Source organism: Homarus americanus, unplaced genomic scaffold (assembly GCF_018991925.1).
Source record: "Homarus americanus isolate GMGI-L3 unplaced genomic scaffold, GMGI_Hamer_2.0 scaffold58837, whole genome shotgun sequence".
Classification (NCBI taxonomy): domain Eukaryota; kingdom Metazoa; phylum Arthropoda; class Malacostraca; order Decapoda; family Nephropidae; genus Homarus; species Homarus americanus.
In genome coordinates, this window is record NW_024719533.1 from 330,273 (window position 1) to 352,307 (window position 22,035).

A 22,035-nucleotide genomic window follows, 5' to 3' on the forward strand; every position below is an offset into this window, starting at 1 on the left:
TACACAAAGAAACATCAAATACAGCTTTAGAGTGAATGGAATATTTAACAACGAACGTGATGAGTTATCTAATAAACACTAGACAGTCAGCTATTGGAGCAACCTGCCTGAGTATGTTGTGACCACCATGATTCTAACTCCCTTTGTGCGTACACTTTACCAGAAACAAAACGACGACGAAAGGTAATGTTGGTCCACTGAAAGACGAAACTAACGTGGCTTTGGAGGGCGAAAAACAGAAAGTAGGTTCCTGAAATGATTACTTTGCATTAGTGTTCATACATAAGTCTCTGGATAATTAATTTATAGGGGGATGCATACCTCAGGGGTTTAAAAAGAATTAAAGAGGGACAGTAGCCACAGATAGGATCAAGAAAGAGACAGCCAGCATGAAAAGAGTAGCAGCAGTGGACGGAGCACAGGCCAAGGTGAAGAAAGAGGAAACATTTCTCTTGGACTACAACTCAGAAAATTCATGAACCAAGCAAAAGTATTTAGGGACTGGAAATCAGCCAACGTCACCCCGATGACAACAAAGTGTGGTCATATTCAGAATGGAAAAAGATTCTCAGTTGAGTACCACAAGCATCTTTCCTAGGACCCACCCTGTTTGTGATCTACAATACTGATGTAAATATATCGAGCCACATAATCAAGTTTGTGAACGATTTGAAGATATATGGGAAGGTAGCAAGTCAGGATGATATCACAGCCGTACAAAAAAAGATTTGCACGACTGCGGAAGATGAAGTAGTACACACCCGCAGAGTTATCTCCCTGTCCCATACAGTCACTATCCGACACTCAGTAACTTATACACCAGCGGCCTACGAGGACATCAGGGAGGGTCAGTACCTTCTCTGTCAATATGCCAACCTGCAGAATCTGTGTCTACCAAACTTTATTTATACCCTGGACCAGCAGTGTGAGGAACTCCCTGCCACAGAAGTATTCTTTTCTCGCCACTATACAACCTCCAACAGTTCAAAACATCTTGCTTCAGCTTCGGTCTTTGGCAAGGGGTTGACAACGACATTTTAGACTGGTCTCTTCTGCGATCTTAATTTGTTCAAGTGTTAATTAATCTCATTTCTTCATTTTCTCTTTGGTGACGAGAATTTTTATTTTCTTTAACAGTTTATCTCCATGAGGCTGTGATGGTAGACGCCTTTAACATATTTCTAAATCTTGGTTCACTTAATTAAAAATTCTCAATGGTGTTCTTAAAGTGTTAAACATTTCCTAAAATAAGATTTTTACCATATAAATTATTTCATCAATTTTACTTTTCCTTCTTCACGAGTCACTGTGTGAAGTGATGGTCAGTGTTACAAAACCCAGCGACGCCTCGATCACTGTTGTGTTGTGTTGCTGGTTGACAACTCAAGTGTGTGTGTGTGTGTGTGTGTGTGTCCTTCTTGGATAATAATAAAGAGAGAGAGAGAGAGAGAGAGAGAGAGAGAGAGAGAGAGAGAGAGAGAGAGAGAGAGAGAGAGAGAGAGAGAGAGAGGAATAATGTTGAAATCAGATAACATAAAGTACATGTTTATAGGTCAGTAGTCTGCTTAATGTGTTCGTCTCAACAACTTGCACACGAGTCGTTTATTGAAATCATTTCACTTTTCATTTAAAAATCAAATAATTCTTACTACAGTAACTATCGATATATGCGTCACAGAAGAAATACCGCTACTTGCAACTGGTATCGTCGACCACGTTAACAAGAAGTAAAACTAATGTTCTCAAGCCCTCGGGCAGATGACTGGTGGATGGTGACCGCCCTGTATCGTGCAGCTGGCAGGGTAGTGGCGGGGCTAGCGGGCTGTGGCATCGTGTGGTGGTTACCATCCCTTGTTGATCGCCGTTAGTGGTGCCTTGTGTCTGCGTCAGCATCACGTACAACACGCACTCAAAGGTCCTCTTGGTGAAGGCACTTCAGCCTACATACCCTAATTATTGATCAACCGAGTCAAGGTGCAATAATTAGCATCACATTTGACCTGGTTCATTAATTGACGATTATTAGACAAAGTTGTCATGTAAACGTTAGTGGCAATGCTTTGTCATAATGTACATTAGTGTAATATAAGAAGCAGTGCGCGATGTTGTGGTACCTGGGACCTTCCATCTACCTGGGCCGGGAGGGCCACTCACCTGTGGAGAGTTGCCATGTCTCGCTGTCTCTCATGTTGAGGCCACAAAGAATGGCTGTGGCTGCGGCGGACACCCAGATTTAGTTGCTCTGTTATTACGTCAACACCTGGTCGTACGTCGGTCCCCGGTGCGTGAGTGTGTGTGTGAGAGTGTGTGCATCAGTGTCCAGCGGTGTGTACACGCAAAACTGTCCGTCTACGTGCAGTGGTGTACGCGTTGTGGAAAGGGTTAAGAGTAAGACACGGACAGGTGCTCGTAAAAGAGGGAGAGTAAGATCCTGCAGGAAGATCAAGAGTCCAGGACAACCCACCACCGAGGTAAGACGCTGCTGACCGACCCCTTACCTACGGGGGTGATGGTGATGGTGGGGATAGTGATGGTGGGGGGTGATAGTGGTAGTGGGGGGTGATGGTGATAGTGGTGGTGATCCTGACGGTAATGATGGTGGTGGTGGTGATTGTGGTAGTGGTGGTAATAACGGTGGTGATAAAGTGGTAGTAGTGGTGATGGTGGTAGAGGTGGTATTGTCAGTAGTAGTGATAGGGTCTACCCACTCTACATTCTATAGGTTTATTACATGCGGATAATATAGGTGGATAACCTAACACAATCATTAATAGGTTCTTTTTTATTGCGATGATAAACTAGTAGTGCCGGGTTAGGTGAAGTCATCCACTACAACACGCGTTCATCCACTACAACACGCGTTCATCCACTACAACACGCGTTCATCCACTACACCACGAGTTCATCCACTACAACACGCGTTCATCCACTACAACACGCGTTCATCCACTACAAGAGTTCATCCACTACAAAAGTTTGTCCACTACAAGAGTTCATCCACTACAAGAGTTCATCCACTACAAGAGTTCATCCACTACAAGAGTTTATCCACTACAAGAGTTCATCCATTACAACACGAGTTCATCCACTACAGGAGTTCATCCATTACAACGCGAGTTTATCCACTACAAGAGTTCATCCATTACAACACGAGTTCATCCACTACAAGAGTTCATCCATTACAACACGAGTTCATCCACTACAAGAGTTCATCCATTACAACACGAGTTCATCCACTACAAGAGTGCATCCATTACAACACGAGTTCATCCACTACAACAGGAGAGATGTATTAGCCTGTCACATATAGACAGCAGTATTATATACAGTAAATATGGGTTAATAACATATTCATTCTATCACCCAGAGTAATGATCATCTAAGCATTTGTTTATATCACACCATCTTGACTTGACAGTCATCAACTTTCACACCCAACCCTCTGTGTGTGTGTCAGCTGTTTCGTTAATGGCCTCTTGAAGTGAGGTTACCTTCAACCACCAGTTCATAACCCGACACGATACCCCAAAGACGTGTCCCGAGACAACCTCTTTGGGCTCTACATCTCTCAGCTGATGTTCATTAGTCAGACAATACCAAATCATTGTACCGACATTACTACCCCAATATAACTAAAAAATTACCACGTATGTTTAAATCAAACCAAGGAACAACGAGTGAACAGAAAACTACACGTGTCTTGTGTAACTTACAAGCTGAGATAACTACAAGTACAATACTGGACAACTGTGACGATTACAACTATCAACCAATCTACGACTGTATCAAAGGTGACAGCATCAAAGGTACCAGTGATGGAACAACAGTTAGTTCAAACAAGTGCTAGCAAGTGACATAGCTTTAACATCTCACCACGGCTAGATCAAGTTCATCCACTACAACACGGGTTCATCCACTACAACACGGGTTCATCCACTACAACACGGGTTCATCCACTACAACACGGGTTCATCCACTACAACACACGTTCATCCACTACAACACGGGTTCATCCACTACAACACGGGTTCATCCACTACAACACACGTTCATCCACTACAACACACGTTCATCCATTACAACACACGTTCATCCACTACAACACACGTTCATCCAATACAACACACGTTTATCCACTACAACACACGTTTATCCACTACAACACACGTTTATCCACTACAACACAAGTTCATCCACTACATTCATCCACTACAACACACGTTCATCCACTACAACACACGTTCATCCACTACAACACGCGTTCATCCACTACAACAAACGTTCATCCACTACAACACACGTTTATCCACTACAACACACGTTCATCCACTACAACACACGTTCATCCACTACAACACACGTTTATCCACTACAACACACGTTTATCCGCTACAACACACGTTTATCCACTACAACACACGTTCATCCACTACAACACACGTTCATCCACTACAACACGCGTTCATCCACTACAACACACGTTCATCCACTACAACACACGTTCATCCATTACAACAGAGTGACAGACAGATGCACAGATGAACGAGTTAATTGCTATATTCTTCGACTAATATTCACAGCAGTGGCATAAAATTTCTTACTTGTGTTTGGTACAATTACATAATAATAATAATAATAATAATAATAGTAATAATAATAATAATAATAATAATAATAATAATAATAATAATAATAATAATAATAATAATAATAATAATAAGGTAAGTCAAAGGCAGGGGTACAAAACTTCACTTGATGCTGTGAATGAGTGAGTCAGGTTTTCTATTGACAGACCTGCCTGCCTCGGCTAAAATCACAACCACCTCCACTCCCACACCACCTCCACCCCCACACCACCTCCACCCCCACACCACCTCCACCCCCACACCACCTCCACCACCCACACCACCTCCTGAAGATTTAAAGATACTCATCACCGTCAGCAGAGAGAGAGAGAGAGAGGTTGTGGGAAAATTCTCTGGAGGTAAAATTATACCAAGTCGGCCGTATTATGGTGACGGTCTGTCTTTCTGTCTATATTTACGGTGAAAGTTAAAACGTTCTTGTGTAACATTAGTCGAGATAGATAGATAGATAGATAGATAGATAGATAGATAGATAGATAGATATTCAGGGCAAGCGTTATACAAATTGGTTCTGCATGTATAATTATAGACAGGGTACATATATAAAGTGTACATAGACTGTGCAGGCATACAAGCAGTGTACAGTCAACCAAGGATGCATCTTACCCAACCTGGCTCTCGTACTCGTAATTTTACCTGGCAATACTTGATGTAGTAAGGCTATTCATTGTTATTTAAGATCACGAGAAGTTTCCAAATGTTCGTATATTTGCTTAAGTGATGAAAGAATTATATAATTGAATTGGCAACTCAAGTATAACCAGGGCTGCTACCTTTAGACTGTTTAATATTTATCCTGACAGAGATACAGTTGAAAATAAGTCCACCAGTCATAACCTGCACAACCTTACGAGAGGCAGGGTGGGGTCGATGCATCTTCGACTGACTGTACATAGTGCAGGTATACAAACAATATATACATAGTGCAGGTATATAAACAATATATACATAGACAGTGCAGGTATACAAACAATGTATACATAGACAGTGTAGTAGACATTATAATTATAAACAATGGTAAACAGTAAGTCGATTCAAAAACAAGTGTAGCCCAAGAAAGCTTATATAAAACTGATACACATTGGTGTTTTTATTGTTCATCATATATACATCTGACATATTTTTTACTCTCTCGTTCATCATCATTCATAATTTATTTTCTCTGTTTGTGGGTTAGCTGAGGTGAAGCAACTATGATTGTGGGTTAGCTGAAGTGAAGCAACTATGTTTGTGGGTTAGCTGAAGTGAAGCAACTATGTTTGTGGGTTAGCTGAAGTGAAGCAACTATGTTTGTGGGTTAGCTGAAGTGAAGCAACTATGTTTGTGTGTTATTGATAGTCTTTTGTCGTGAGTTCATGTATTGTGGCAGCGAGTGTGCTTGCATTACACTTCTTATAACACGTTGCTGCGCTTACCAGTCCTGGCCCGCAAACAAAACTTTTTTTTGGAAGAATGAGTCAACACGTGTTAACGATTTGTCCAGTGTGTGTGTGTGTGTGTGTGTGTGTGTACAGGTCTTCACGCTGACACTCACGAATCACGTCATATACTTTACGTACATGTCGCCACTGCCTGCTGGAGTCATCAACAAAATACTTTCTATTTACCTGTGCCTTCTTCAGCCCTGAGAGTGACTGATTTACTTACTGAATGATTGATTGATTGACTGATTTATAAACTGACTGACTGACTAATTGACTGATTTGATTGATTGATTCACTGATTAATTGACTGACTGACTGACTGACTTATAGACTTACTAACTGACTGACTGGTTAACTGAATGAATGAATGACTGACTTACTGACCAACTGACTGACTGATTCACTCACTAACGGACTTCTTGATTAAAATTGACTAAAACATTGTACGAGACTTAGACAAAAAATTAACAAAACGAACACAAATTTTAACACGTGTCTCAACTAAAACTGAATCGATATTTGGCTCAAAAAATTTCTCATATTTCCATGTACGAAAATAAATTGAATAGAAAGAAGTATAAGAGCAGAAAGATTGATATTGATTACTCGTTTTACTAGTGATGTACGTACATACAAACACTTGGTATGTGTACTACTAGTGATGTACAATCAAAGACAAAAGTCGTGTCGCCGTTTTGTCCGAAGATTAAATAATAACTCGTGAAACATTATGAGAGCTCCCTACCACAAGGCAGAGCGCACCAAAAGTTTAGCCCTTCGGCATTCACCAAATTTCACGACACGACTTTTGTCTTTCATTGTACACACAACCAAATTACTCCCCTCGTCTTGTAATACAGACAGTAGCCGGATGTTCTAGTACAGTAGTGTACTGTATACACTTAACAAAATTTCAACATATCTAGCCCATCCTAAGACAACTAAACCTACTTAAATTAATGTAAACTTTATGTCATTCTCTCCTTGGCTAGCTGTACCAGCTCCCATTATTTACACTCCTGTTAGTGCAAAGCAAATGTTAAAACACGAATGTGGTGAGATCTGTAGCACTAGAACCTATTAACAGTTACCTTCAGAGTATTAAATTCAGTGAATGTTGTGTTATACTGATGGTCCTGTGCAGATAAACACAGGTACATCAGGCTGTGCGAGTGAATGTCACGATAATGTCAAACACGCAAAGACTGAGCTATCTAGCAACTGACTACCTTAATGAAAATGGAGGTGGGTGCTATTGTGTTTCTCTTAAAGTGTTTTGCGCATATATATATATATATATATATATATATATATATATATATATATATATATATATATATATATATATATATATATACACACACACAAACTAATCTTACGAATTCTAACCCAGAAGAACTGAGAAATGCACAGAGGCCTGACAGTTGTAGCATTAGTAAACACGACGAATTTTGTGACAAGAGATACCGGTATGGCCAGCACAGGGACAGAACCAGACAATGTGATGTAGTCGTTACCAGAATTAGGCTACGATACAGACACATCTGGCACGTTAGTGACGCTGTGCCCATACAGGAACACTAAGCATGTGAAAACTGTGATAAACCTTTAAAGCAAACATTTGAACATTATAATATTGAATGTGACACTGTCAAAGACGTCAGACCACCTGGCTTATTGTATCATGAACTATGCAATTCTACACCGAATCACAAGTTCTTAAAAATATTCTAACAGTATCCTAAATTTGCTAGTCCACACTGATTAGTCCTCAATAATAATATAAAACTTATGAACACGACCTACTCTAGTATCGCCTTTGTGTGTGGACCTCTGACCAGCGTGGCAGTGATCAGTGATGGCAGCCTCAGTGTCGGCAACACCTGACTCAACTATTCAGATTAAACAAAATTGTTCCTCAGCCTTGCCAATAAAGTTAAGCTAAAAAACGAGTTGTGTTACAGCCAAGAGGAGTATGTTGTTTTATGTTGTGTTGTGCTATGATGCGTTATAACCAAAATGAGTATGTTTTGTCGTGTTGTGTTACAGCCAAGAGAAGTATTTTGTGTTGTGTTGTGTTACAGCCAAGAGAGGTATGTTGTGTTGTGTTACAGCCAAGAGAGGTATGTTGTGTTGTGTTACAGCCAAGAGAGGTATGTTGTGTTGTGTTACAGCCAAGAGAAGTATTTTGTGTTGTGTTGTGTTACAGCCAAGAGGAGTTATGTTGTGTTATGTTGTGTTGTGTTACAGCCAAGAGATATGTTGTGTTGTGTTACAGCCAAGAGAAGTATGTGTTGTGTTGTGTTACAGCCAAGAGGAGTATGTTATGTTGTGTTACAGCCAAGAGATTATGTTATGTTGTGTTACAGCCAAGAGAATATGTTATGTTGTGTTACAGCCAAGAGAATATGTTATGTTGTGTTACAGTCAAGAGGAGTATTTTATGTTGTGTTACAGTCAAGAGGAGTATTTTATGTTGTGTTACAGCCAAGAGATTATGTTATGTTGTGTTACAGCCAAAAGGAGTATTTTATGTTGTGTTACAGCCAAGAGATTATGTTATGTTGTGTTACAGCCAAGAGGAGTATTTTATGTTGTGTTACAGCCAAGAGATTATGTTATGTTGTGTTACAGTCAAGAGGAGTATTTTATGTTGTGTTACAGCCAAATAATAAGTTATGTTGTGTTACAGTCAATGACAGTATACATAAATAGTCAGAATTACGTTGATTTTTGAAGTCTTAAACGTTGTGGGTAAGTCTGCGCGTTGGTGAGAACTTTACACCTTGCCATGGTCTAGAGCCCCGCCACTCTCCTCCCACAGCTCTCCTGTGTTTGTGTTTCTTAACGTCTCTATGTTAGTAACTTTCTGTTGAAATGAGCGACTGTTTGATCGGGGTTTTTTTTTTGGGCACAGAAATTGCTTCTTTTAATTCACAGTTGGATACCAGAAGATCAAACACCCTAACTTATTTTACCTGAATAACCACTCTAACGCTAACCTAACCTAACCTAGCCTAACCTAACCTATTTAATGCCTACCTTACCCTAAAATATCTAACCTAACTTAACCCCCGAGGTAGCGTTACGGTAATTAATCTTTAGGTGAAATAACTTGGGGGTGTCTACTCTTCAGGTGATCCAACAGTTGTATGTCATTTTCAAAGTAGATTGCTGTTGTGGTGTGAGCGGCGCGGCGGTACACTAGAGCCTTGACCCTGTTGGACGGACCTTCGTTGCAGCCTTTAAACACCACTATGAGTATTGTGTTTTTTTTTTCACATAAATATTGTACACTCACCAATATCTTCCCTAGCGCTATAAGCTCTATGTAATCTGAAAAATAAACGAAGAATCTGAAACCATTCCGAGATGACAAGCCCCATTATGCTCAATCTCACATCCATCGTGCCCGGGTATTCGAGAAGATTTTGTTGAGAATATACATATTCTTGATGTCTTCATTATGTCTGGCAGAAGAGGCAAGACAAGGTAGTCCACCCAGCATACACCACTTAAGAGTACCACACTGATCACTGACGCGTTACTTAGCGAGTGAATAGTGTCAATAAGTGTATCACTCAAGGCGCATCACTGGTGGTGAGGGGGAGGTGGACGAGTTGCACTAGCGGGTGACTCATCCTCCTCCAGGGACCAAACTCCGGAGAAGGAACGTGACTTCTCGTTAGGAACAGTGTGGACACAACACTATATAAGCCTTTTATGCTGAAGGAGGCAGCTGCACTCACCGCCTTCACTTCCCAAATTTATAAAGTTAGGAGTCCACTTATAACTGTGGATTGGGAGTGCCTGGGTGATCGAACCAGCGAACTATAGCACGGGAAGACAACACTATAGCACGGGAAGACAACACTATAGCACGGGAAGACAACACTATAGCACGGGAAGACAACACTGCAGCCCTCTGGTGTTTGTTGTTCTCCTCACCTCGCCAACTACATTTCTTGAACACCTCCTGTTCACCACACTCGCACCAGATGACAGTCAGGATATGCAGTTCAGAGACTCATTTCGTGACAAAGTTTCACCGCTTCACACGCATGTTTCACCCTGACTGTACCTGATATTTCTCACCATCAACAAAAGCCTTGACTAATGTACTGATTATATCCTTCATCTGGTTCTTATCCACGTGTACAGAACAACTTATATGATCATACAAACTCGTTCACTGACGTACCGGAGCCAACGAGGGCATCTAAGGCAACTTGTGTTAGAATTCCGTCATGACTGGCTACCGACGCCTGGTTATAGTGTACGGTAAAAACACAAGGTCCCACCAACTACAATTTGGTACAGAATTTTCGAGTAATTTTAGAACATCAAACAAGCCAAAGTAATTCTGTTGCAACTCGTGATAAGTTCGGGTACAATAAAGCGAGAAATTGACTCGCCAGATAATGTGTGTGTGTGTGTGTGTGTGTGTGTGTGTGTGTGTGTGTGTGTGTGTGTGTGTGTGTGTGTGTCTCGCTACCAGGGTCATTATTCCTCCACCACCACCATACAGGAAGTTCATTATTTTTCTCCCTCGTCTGCCTCAGCAGCTGGACAATTGGTGTGGTTACCGTGGGTAGCAGCCATCACACTTTAAGACATGTGTTGAAAAAATATAAAAACGAAAATACGAGATGAAATTTGTTAGCGGTAACTTTTATGTCTGTCCGTCCTTTTGTCTGTCTGATTGAGTCTCTCCCTCTCTCCCTCATTGCCTGATATAGTCTCTCCCTCTCTCCCTCATTGCCTGATTGAGTCTCTCCCTCTCTCCCTCATTGCCTGATATAGTCTCTCCCTCTCTCCCTCATTGCCTGATATAGTCTTTCCCTCCCCCCCCCTCATTGCCTGCCTGCCTGTCCATTGCATATAGTCTCTCCTCTCCTCATTGCCTGATATAGCTCCCTCTCCCTCATTGCCTGATATAGTCTCTCCCTCTCTCTCCTCTCTCCCTCATTGCCTGATATAGTCTCTCCCTCTCTCCCTCATTGCCTGATATAGTCTCTCCCTCTCTCCCTCATTGCCTGATATAGTCTCTCCCTCTCTCCCTCATTGCCTGATATAGTCTTTCCCTCCCCCCCTCATTGCCGCTGCCTGTCATTCAATCTCTCTCTCCTGCCTTGTCTCCTGTCGTTCTCTCTCTCACCCTCCTTCCTTGTCGACTCTCTCTCTCTCTCTCTCTCTCACTTTATCTATCATTTTCTCTCTCCTTCGTTTCCTATCTGTCTGTCTATCCATCGTCATTCCTCTCCCTGTATTTGCGTGTGTTCACAAGGGTAATTATCCTTCTTTGTTTAGCTATCACCCTTCGACCAGTTATCTCTCGTTTTTAATTTTTTTTGTATTTTTCTTAACATTTTAATTAGTTTGTAGTGTTAATTATTTATGATGTTGATGGTAGAATGTTATAGTGTTGTATGTATGCTGGTAGAATGTTATAGTTAGTGTTGTAGGATGTTGGTAGAATGTTATAGTGTTGTAGTTTGGTAGAATGTTATATTGTTGTGGGATGTTGGTAGAATGCTATAGTTTTGTAGATATGCTGGTAGAATGTTATAGTGTTGTAGGGCGGTGGTAGAGTGTTATATTTAGTGTTGTAGGATGTTGGTAGAATGTTATAGTGTTGTAGGATGTTGGTAGAATGTTTAGTTTTGTAGATATGCTGGTAGAATGTTATAGTGTTGTAAGATGGTGTTATAGTGTTGTAGGTATGGGGGTAGAATGTTATAGTTGGTGTTGTAGAATATCGGTAGAATGTAATAGTGTTGTAGGTTGGTAGAATGTTATATTGTTGTAGGATGTTGGTAGAATGTTATAGTTTTGTAGATATGCTGGTAGAATGTTATAGTGTTGTAGGATGGTGGTAGAATGTTATAATTAGTGTTGTAGAATATTGGTAGAATGTTATAGTGTTGTAGGTTGGTAGAATGTTATAGTTTTGTAGATATGCTAGTAGAATGTTATAGTGTTGTAGGATGGTGGTAGAGTGTTATATTTAGTGTTGTAGGATGTTGGCAGAATGTTATAGTGTTGTAAGATGGTGGTAGAGTGTTATAGTGTTGTAGGTATGGTGGTAGAATGTTATAGTTAGTGTTGTAGGATGTTGGTAGAATGTTATAGTTAAATGTTGTAGGATGTTGGTAGAATATTATATTGCCAGACGTAAACGATATATCATTCTAACTCCATAATATCTTCAGGTGCTGTTGTCCTGATGAACGTTGGTGATGCAGAATGTTGGTGTCTGATCTCCAGTCTACTACTCAGGTACGTCATCTATCAATATCTACCCTCATAAATACGTTTATTTGCGATACAAAGGAATAGTAGAGTACTACTGGCCAGGTACGTTGCTTGGCCCCCAATTTTAAAGGGAATAGACTGGATGCTATACTATTGAGTACGATGTTTGACCCCCGGAGTACAAGGAACAGACCCTGAGTACTATACTATTGAGTACGTTGCTTGACCCCCGGAGTACAAGGAACAGACCCTGAGTACTATACTATTGAGTACGTTGCTTGGCCCCGGGAGTACAAGGAATAGACCCCTGAGTACTATACTATTGAGTACGTTGCTTGACCCCCGGAGTACAAGGAATAGACCCCAGGAGCTACAACTGTGCATCACCATTATTTCCCTCGTCACATGTGGCTGACTATGACTAACCTCGTCTGCTTAAAAAGAAAAACTGCTAAGGAGGTCCCTAAGATGGCCACAGCACTTTCATCCGCACAATGAATTTAGACACAACAACCAATAATACTGCGTGAATTTGTTATACTTACACAATGGTGCTACTATAATAATAATAATAGTAATAATAATAATAGCACTTGGGCAACATTGTCGGATGTATACCTGACACTCCACACACCTGACACTACACACCTGGCACACACTTGACACGGATGTATACCTGACACTCCACACACCTGACACTACACACCTGATATCAACACACCTGACACCACACACTTGACATCAACACACCTGACACCACACATTTGACATCAACACACCTGACACCACACATTTGACATCAACAAACCTGACACTACACACCTGACACTTCTTCACCTAACACTACACACTTGACACTCCACATCCCTAATACTGCATCACACACCTAACACCACACAACTGTTATCAAAGTGTTAACCTTATCGTTATCTCCTAATGGCCTGGTAATAACGCAGTGATGTTGCAAGTCACCATTACATAGGGATCATGCAAGGCTCAGCCACCAGGAGAAGCAAATGACCAATACGCTAAGTACACCATCATGACCTAAGCACCAGTATGAGCACCAACTTACTATAAGCACCAGAAGACGATAGTCACCAAGACATAAATAAGACTCAGCACCAACATCAAGCACTTACGCCAATTCACCAAGAAGCTGTCAACAATTAACAAACAGCAGACACAAGGCTTCACCAAAAACAGTTTGCTGGTGAACGTAGAGTCCGAAAAGTTATATTTTTACATTCATTTTTATTTACAATGTTACGTGACACCTCGCCTATGTTACTAGTGGTCGAGACTGTTGGCCTGAGCTAGTGATAATATTTCTATTAATATCGTCACTGATAAGTAATGTTTCTATTAATAACATAACTAGTAATTGCCAGACACACCCACACCTTAAAACAAGGTCAAGCAGGAGCCAGCACGGTGTCGTGTTCCTCTTATCCACCAGAACACGTTTAGGAAAGAACACCAGACGAACGTTCTCCCAATGTTTGCCTGCACTGGCGTTCGTTTTTTGGTAGGAGTACGAAAGACACCTTGGGAGAAAACGAGTGTGATATCAAGGAGACTACTTAACAGTGACCCCAAGGACGAACGAGAGAGAGACTCCACCCACCTACGTCCGTTATCTCCGCCAGCATCTTGCAGGGCGTGTTGTTGGGACCTGCTTGGTTGTGTCGTGTAGGTGAATGTGGACTTTATGACCTCTGGCACTATGGCTTCCCAGGTGAACCTTTAGACAGGCTATTGTTACTCTGTTGCCATAGTGGGTATTGTTTGGTTGCCATAGTGGATACTGTCTTGTTGCTATAGTGGGTATTGTCTTGTTGCCATAGTGATTATTGTCTTATCGTCATAGTGGGTATTGTCTTATTGCCATAGTGGGTATTGTCTTGTTGCCATAGTGGGTATTGTTGTCTCGTTGCCATAGTGGATATTGTCTTGTTGCCATAGTGGGTATTATCTTGTTGCCATAGTGGATATTGTCTTATTGCCATAGTGGATATTGTCTTGCTGCCATAGTGGGTATTGTCTTGTTGCCATAGTGGGTATTGTTGTCTTGTTGCCATAGTGGAAATTTCACCTATGCCAGTGATCGTTGCCATTTTAGATATTGTAACTGTACTGCCAGTGGTCATTGCGATATTAGATATCGTCAAATGTAGGTGCGGCATGTGCCATAGTGTTCATTGCCACGTTACATCAATACCATGAAGGACACTGCCATCTATCTTTGCCATTCGTCATCATTTTACCTACAGTCTTGTTGCCACGGCGCCATGACGTCACTCACTCCCCTCCTGGAAGAAACAGTTTATATCGTGTCCTTCAAAGAATGTTAACCTCACAAAAACCAACCTAGTTGTGTTCCAAACCAGTCCCGTTGATCCGTGCTTGTGTGCTTGTGCTTGTATGCACTTTAATCTGTCACCATTAAGCCACAGGGAAGTAAAATAGTTGCCAGCACGAAACTTCTATAAAGGAAAAAAAAAGAGTAATAACCCACATTATTTTCATCACGACAATCACTCGATCACAGAATGTATCTCTCCTTTGTCAATGTTATTCATGTCCTGAGTTCATTTGAGATTAATTTCTAATAATAATCGCATATTCCAGTTCATTTACTCTCCTGGCCTAAAATTCATTGAAGAACTAAGGTGACGTAGCAATTTTTACGCCTTATTTCTTCATCAGTAATCGAGTGTTAGTCTACTACATCTCAGCAAGCAAGGAGGGGGGGGGGCTTAAGCGTATCAGGAATGTGTAAAAAAAAACACTCCACTTAGCTAGTAAAGAGTGTTGACGTGAGGTTCCCAAGACACGCTAAAGAATGTAAGTTTGGCAAGGAGTTAATGGAAGGGTAGCTGGTAAGGGAAAGAGAGGTGAGGGTGAGCGAGGAAGTGTGGGTGGGAGGGAGAGGGATGGTGAGGGAGGGAGGGAAGGAGAAGTGAGAGAAGGAGGGAAGACGGGGATAAGAAATAAAAATGGAACATACGAAGGGAGACACAGACACACAGAAGAGAGAAAAAGAGAGAGAACTTCCCCACCCCTGCCAGGACCTCTCTACCCCCACCAGAACACTAAGTTGCCTTTGGTAGTGGTGGCAGGTGACACAGGGAAGGGGTAGACTGTCAAGTGTGATTCTCAAACATGTGTAGCCTAAGTTGTTTCTCTTATAGATAAATGAAGCAGCTAACAAAGGCGTATCATGACGACAATGTCACTGGTATGTGTCTACGCTATTTTCACCTCCATATTTTGTTTTTTTTTGTAATAACATTTGAAAGCAAGTACCTGTGGTGTTATATCTCCCGTGATGGAGGAGAAACATAACATATACAAGCTACTGAGAATCTGTGTGTGTTAACAGGTGGGGGTGAGGGAGGGGGAAACGGCACCTCTAATTGGTAGGGGGAGAAGGGAGGGAGGGAGGGAGGGAGGGAGGGAGCGAGGGAGGGAGGGAGGGAAGGAAGGAGGGAGAGGGAGGTGGGAGGAGATTCTTTCCTATCTAAGGGGTCAGGACGCTACTGGCGGGCCCACCATCCTTCTTGCAGGACCTCGAGGGTGGAGGGTAAGAGGCGGGGAAGGCATCCTGCGTATTTTAAGTGTTGAAGCCTAATAACAGTCCTCCTGCTACCTGGCGAGACGGTGATTAACGATCGTGTCACCTGTGAGGAACCAAAATCAGGTGACGGTGCAATAAACACTACTGCGACCACCTCGTCTACCAGAGGTGTTGAACACGAATCCAGGAAAAAAGTCACAAGAAAAAGAATGCACGGAAAAACCTAACCTAACCTAACCTACGTACAATGCCATCATATATATAAATTGTGTTGTCAATGTGTACAAGTTATGTGATATTTTTCCTGTGACTTTATTTCCGTTCACCCTGAGCACACCTGTGGGCTGGTTATACAGTATGTCTCTCAGGCTGTGTGTAGTGTATACAGCATTTTTCACCTTATTGGAGCGTTTTTCTGCTGGTGGTGAGGTACAAGGACCAATAAATTACATTTTCCCATTTAAATTGACGATTATAAGACATGAACTGACAGATATAGCAAAACAAATGACGTAAGAGACATACTTTGACTTGGAGTATTTACTGTGTTGAGAGTCTGAGTGAACGGCCATAGCCCTCACAACACCTCAACACTGAGTTAACAAGACAGTGTGACCAACAGCTTGTGACTGGCTGTGTGATATTGACCTTTCTCTAACATCCCTCTCCTACACAGTACGACCTTCCCCTCACCCACTGACCACCATCACCGCCTCTCACTTCTACCTTTGCATTTCACAATATCTCCCTCTCTTCTATTTTGTCTTCCCCTCTACCCCCCTGCCTCCCTCCTCTTCGTCTATATATAGATTGTGTTAATTAAAGTATAATTAGTTCAACATATGACCTACTGTAGATGAAAGAATTACGGCCACGCCCACCTATGACCTCGATCATATGACGCCATCGTCCAATAGGTGACGTCATGGCCCCACACGTGACGTCATAATCTTATGTATGACGTCACAGTGCCATCCATGACGACATCTGCCCCCAGGTGAAAGGGTGACATGCCTGGGAGTGAAACACGCGTCTGGCCTTTCAAGTTCTAAGACAACTCTATGACGAAATTTTTAAGGAATGTCCTCACTGAACCTGACATCTCCAACACTCGCACACACACACACACACACACACACACACACACACACACACACACACACCTAGGTCTACGAGCACCCACCTGAGACTTAAGCAAGAGAAAAGTGAATTAAGCAATGAGAGAGAGAGAGAAGGTCAAGTCAAAGTTCGTCGACTCCTGCTGGTAGTGGTAGGGGTAGTGGTGGCAAAAAGGGTGGTGGTGGTGGTGGTGGCGGTAGTAAGGGTGGTGATGGTGGTAGTAGTGGTAGTAGAAGTAGTAGTATAAGTAGTATTAGTGATAGTAGTAGTAGTAGTAGCAATGGTGGTAGTGATGGTGGTGGTAGTAGTAGTAGTTTTAATAATGGTATAGAAGAGATGCATTACCTCAGTACAACAGACACTCAACCAAACATTTAGTTATTACTGTACCTCACCTATACACAACAACAACAACAAACAAACATCACCCAGCCGTACAATCACATACCAGACACAAACATAAACAAACACAGGTCTAGAATCCCCACCTCGCAACACCGTCCTTACCCACAGCTCACTCTTAGAGACTCAACACGGCCACCAAGCTGACGATCGACAAAAACAGAACCAAAAGATTAGAACCGCTAGTATACGCTTGAGGCTGAAGGCTAGAGGGATCTGTTTTTGTTTTGTTATCAGCTTGAGTAAAAAGGTTTTGATTCTCACTTGAAGGTTGGATGGAAGAGGTTTTACACTCCTCTTGGTTGTGAAATATATAATCGCATTGCACAAACTCTTACTTTCCAAACGTATATTTTTTTTTCTTCCGTATAGTCCAAGGCTCCTCGTCCCCCCCCCCCCTGATGGACAGACAAACAGACAGACAGAAGTTAGATAGAAATAGACAAATAGACAATTACCTATCTATTTACAGAGATAGATTGAGACACACACAGCCATAGATAGACTAATAGATAGATAGATAGATAGATAGATAGATAGATAGATAGGCATGTAGATAAAGACAATACGACAATAAAATACATTAAGTTACGTTAAATTAAAGTAGAGTTTCGTACCTACAAGGATATACCTTTACCTGTGTGCGTGGATGACGAGGAAGCTATCAGATGAATCCTCACAGCATCAGTCCAACCATCTAACAGTACTTATAAAATCACCTAACCTAACCAAATCGTAATCAAACCTAACCAACTAAAAAAATGGCATCTAATAGTGAAGGGTTAATGGAGGTGACTAAGAGAAGAAACTATCAAGCGACTCGGTTTTTCATTATCAGTCCTGTTATATTATACAAAGCTTCGGAATCTCAATGTGTGTGTGTGTGTGTGAGTGTAGACGCAACATCCCTTCTTCAGGTACGACCCCACACCCTCGGGACCCTGCATGACCCCACACCCTCGGGACCCTGCATGACCCCACACCCTCGGGACCCTGCATGACCCCTACACCCTCGGGTCCCTGCATGACCCCCACACCCTCGGGACCCTGCATGACCCCACACCCTCGGGACCCTGCATGGCCCCACATCTTGTGTAGGTGAGTGTACAAGACGACCTACCAGTACTGGGTGCCGTTGCTTCACGACCTCCTGTGTGAGAGGCGTTTATGGTCTTACCTCACCTTACCTCACTACACCTTATCTCACCTCACTTCATCTCCCTTCGCTTCACCACACCTCACCTAACCTAACCTAACCTAACCTAACACACAGGTAGCGTTAGGATGTTTGATCATGAGGTGGAGTAAGCTGTGCGGGGGGGGGGGCTGATCTTCTGGTAATATTTTGCAAGATTTTATTATCGGGGTCACAAGAAGTATCAGTCCAACAGCATTGGGAGGAAGAAGGGTGGAATGGAGGGTTGAGATAGTGGGAGGGAGAGAGGGTTAGCAGGGGTTGCAGGGAGGGAGGGTTGGCAGGGATTGCAGGGAGGGAGGGTTGGCAGGGTGGTTAGGAGAGTAGGAGGGAGGGAGGGAGGGAGGAAGAGTGGTCGAGGATGGTTAGTGAAAGGAACTAAATCCGTGGGGGGAAGACTTAATATTCCCTCAAGGTGAAAGTCAACAGCACCACCACCACTGCAACCGCTTCACACCACTACCACCGCCACCACATACCACCACACCACTCGACTCGTCCATCCAGTTTGTCTGACAAGTGGATATCTCTCTCTCTCTTGTCTGGTCTAGGGTTAAAAGGCGGATCACTTGAAGATTAAACACCACAGCTTATTTCATTTGATTAATCCCCCTCTTAACCTAACCTAACCCAACTTAACGCTAACCTAATCAGATCTAGCATAACCCAACCTAACACTAACCTAATCCAACCTTACCCTAACTTAATGTAATCAAACTTAACCTTTAAATACAGGTTACAGGTTACAGTGAGTACTTGAGAGGTCACATGATTCTGTATTTTGCTTGAAGTTATTAGACCAGGTGATATGTCTGTGTACGTGTATGTTCGTGTACGTGTTTACTTGTGTACGTGAAGCCAGACTACAACGATACACAAGATTTAAAAGACACAACAAAAGCACAGTAAAAATAACAAATGATAAATGGGAGAAGAGATAGTGAAAGAGATTAACAGCACCTATTAAGAATGAAATAAAGAGGAAACATAACAAACAGGACGAAAGAGAGAAAGGAATAAACAAAGAGGGGAAAAAAGGCCTTAGTTGTCGAAGCATTGGGGAAAGGAAGAGGAAAAATGGATAAACACAGAGAGAGAGAGAGAGAGAGAGAAGACACATGATTGGATGCATTTGTCAGGTCTTTACAAATCTTGGACCTACTTCTCAGTATGACGTAAAGATGCCTCCTCCTCCTCCTCCTCTTTCACCTATTCTTCTCCTCTTCCCCTCCCCTTCTTCTTGTTGCTTTGTGGAGGGGCACGACACACACACACACACACACACACACACACACACACCAATACACTCACACATACACACGCACACACACACAGAACAGCAGCAGGGAGGCGTGAGAGGTGAAGGGTGGAACATGCTGGATAGTAGAACCTGCCTTGATGAACCCACCTCCCTCCCTCCCTCCCTCCCTCTCGCCCTCCAGCACCAGCAGTTCTTCCCACCACCGCTACTTCCCCCTGGCGCCACTCTCGCCTCTTCCCAGGACGGTGTAGACGGTAAAAGTAATGTCAAGGAAACAGTTAAGACAATGGTTGGTGAAGTCAAGTCGGGTCAGGTCATGTCTGCTGGATTATGGTGAGGTCAGGTCATGTCTGCTGGGATATGGTGAGGTCAGGTCATGTCTACTGTGTTGTGGTGAGGTCATGTCATGTCTGCTGGAATATGGTGAGGTCAGGTCATGTCTACTGGGTTGTGGTGAGGTCAAGTCATGTCAGCTGGAATATGGTGTGGTTAGGTTAGGCCAAGTGTGGTCAGGTGGGTTTTCATTAGTCATTAAGTCGTACCGTCAACATTTCATAGCAGCTGTTAAGAGAGATCACCTGAATATTAAACACCACTGCTTATTCCACCTGATAATTAAAACACTAACCTAATTTAACCTAACCTAACCTAACCTAACCACCATAACGCTAACCTACACTAACTTAAACCTAACCTACAAGATGTATTTTTATATAGTGGTTGGTATATCCGTGTTACTTAGGTTATGTTTATTACAGCTTTATTACATGACATAAATACGAAACACTATTCTTTCTCTCGCTGTCTATCTGTCTATCTGTCTGTCTCCTCTCTCCCCCTTTGCTGTCTCTATCCTCTCCCTTCGCTCTCTCTCTCTCTCTCTATCTTCTGTCCCTCTCTCTCTCTCTCTGTCTGTCTGTCTCCTCTCTCCCTTCGCTGTCTCTATATCCTTTCCCTCCCCCCTGTCTGTCTGTATCTCTCTATTTCTGTCTGTCTGACGGAAGCTCTGAATGCCAGCACTAATAGGACCCTACTAATCGCAGTAATAAGTCTCATTAGTAAGTTTAATTGACTGTTCTGTGGTAATTAATTAATAAGAGGTTTTAAATATAGAGATTCGGGTTCACTAAGGTAATGTGATTCTCACCTTAACGTGGGAAAGATTCTGTTAATTCACTTACTACCATGATTTACGTACCCTACCATGATTCATTTACCATTATTTACTTACTCTGCCACGATTCACTTACTCTACTATGATTCTCTCTACCATGACTCAACCTCACATGATTCACTTTACCATGATTCAGTAAATATTCATCCCTTCCCTAACGAGCATCACCGAGGCCCAGCAGTGAGGGAGAGTCGACGATGACACCTGGTTGTAGAGACGGTCGAGCACAATCACTCCCTCGACCCCTCACAGGTAGGCCAGGAGTATTTCAGTTTAGCCAATCATAATCCTGTATGACTACTAAACGTTTCATCATTGGCTGGTAGCTCTGTGCCTGAGTCCAAGAATGGAGTCTTCGTGTGATGGTCACCGAGGAATGTGATTGGCTGGGATGGGAACATTTTCGGCGCGATATCTTCCCAAATAAAAGCAATAAATATTAAGTTAAAAATACGTCTCGCTAATTATCTGGATTCATTTATATACAGAATTTAAGACCAAGTTGGACCTTATATTTTGTTTTTGATATATAAGGATAATTATACCGTATATCCGTATAGCTGAATATAAGGTGGATCGTTTCTATTCCTGTCGTGAAATTTTGGAGAAATATTCACGTTCTTTAAAAAATATAAAAATTCAAATAAAAAATTATATCGTCTTAAATTATAGAAACAAATAAAATTTTAGAGAAATTTTCTGGCGACATCTGAAAACTCTTTTGAGTGTTGCCAACATTAAGGTGATATACTTCAGTGAAAAGACTGTGTTAATATATCAAAGTATATAAATTATAACCTCCTTATATAAAGTTTCGTCTATCAGTCAGCTGGGGAAGTACGGATAAAACCTCAGGTAATAACTGTATAGAGACACGGGGTCAGAGGTCACGACAAGACAGTTATGACGTCATGCGGAAATACTGTAAATCTCCCAGTTCAGGACAAAAACTCACCGGACAGGTAAGGTGTCACACTGT

The 22,035-nt window shown here is 42.1% G+C and overlaps 1 protein-coding gene across 5 annotated transcripts in view; it reads left to right on the top strand.

Moving 5' to 3' along the window:
- The first annotated feature begins 1,869 nt into the window (after nt 1-1,869).
- Nucleotides 1,870-22,035, top strand: part of LOC121860088 (carbohydrate sulfotransferase 1-like) — a 49,267-nt gene continuing 29,101 nt past the window's right edge. For 2 of the 5 annotated variants that reach the window (XM_042357115.1, XM_042357117.1), the window contains exons 1-2: nt 1,870-2,471; nt 12,283-12,349. Coding sequence is in view for 2 of the 5 variants with exons in the window: in XM_042357113.1 (XP_042213047.1) it covers nt 21,254-21,308 (55 nt within the window). In the remaining 3 variants the exon portion in view is untranslated. Of the gene's footprint in view, nt 2,472-3,733; nt 3,807-12,282; nt 12,350-20,869; nt 21,309-22,035 lie in introns of those variants that run through there. The other 3 variants (XM_042357116.1, XM_042357113.1, XM_042357114.1) reach the window with 3 other exon arrangements.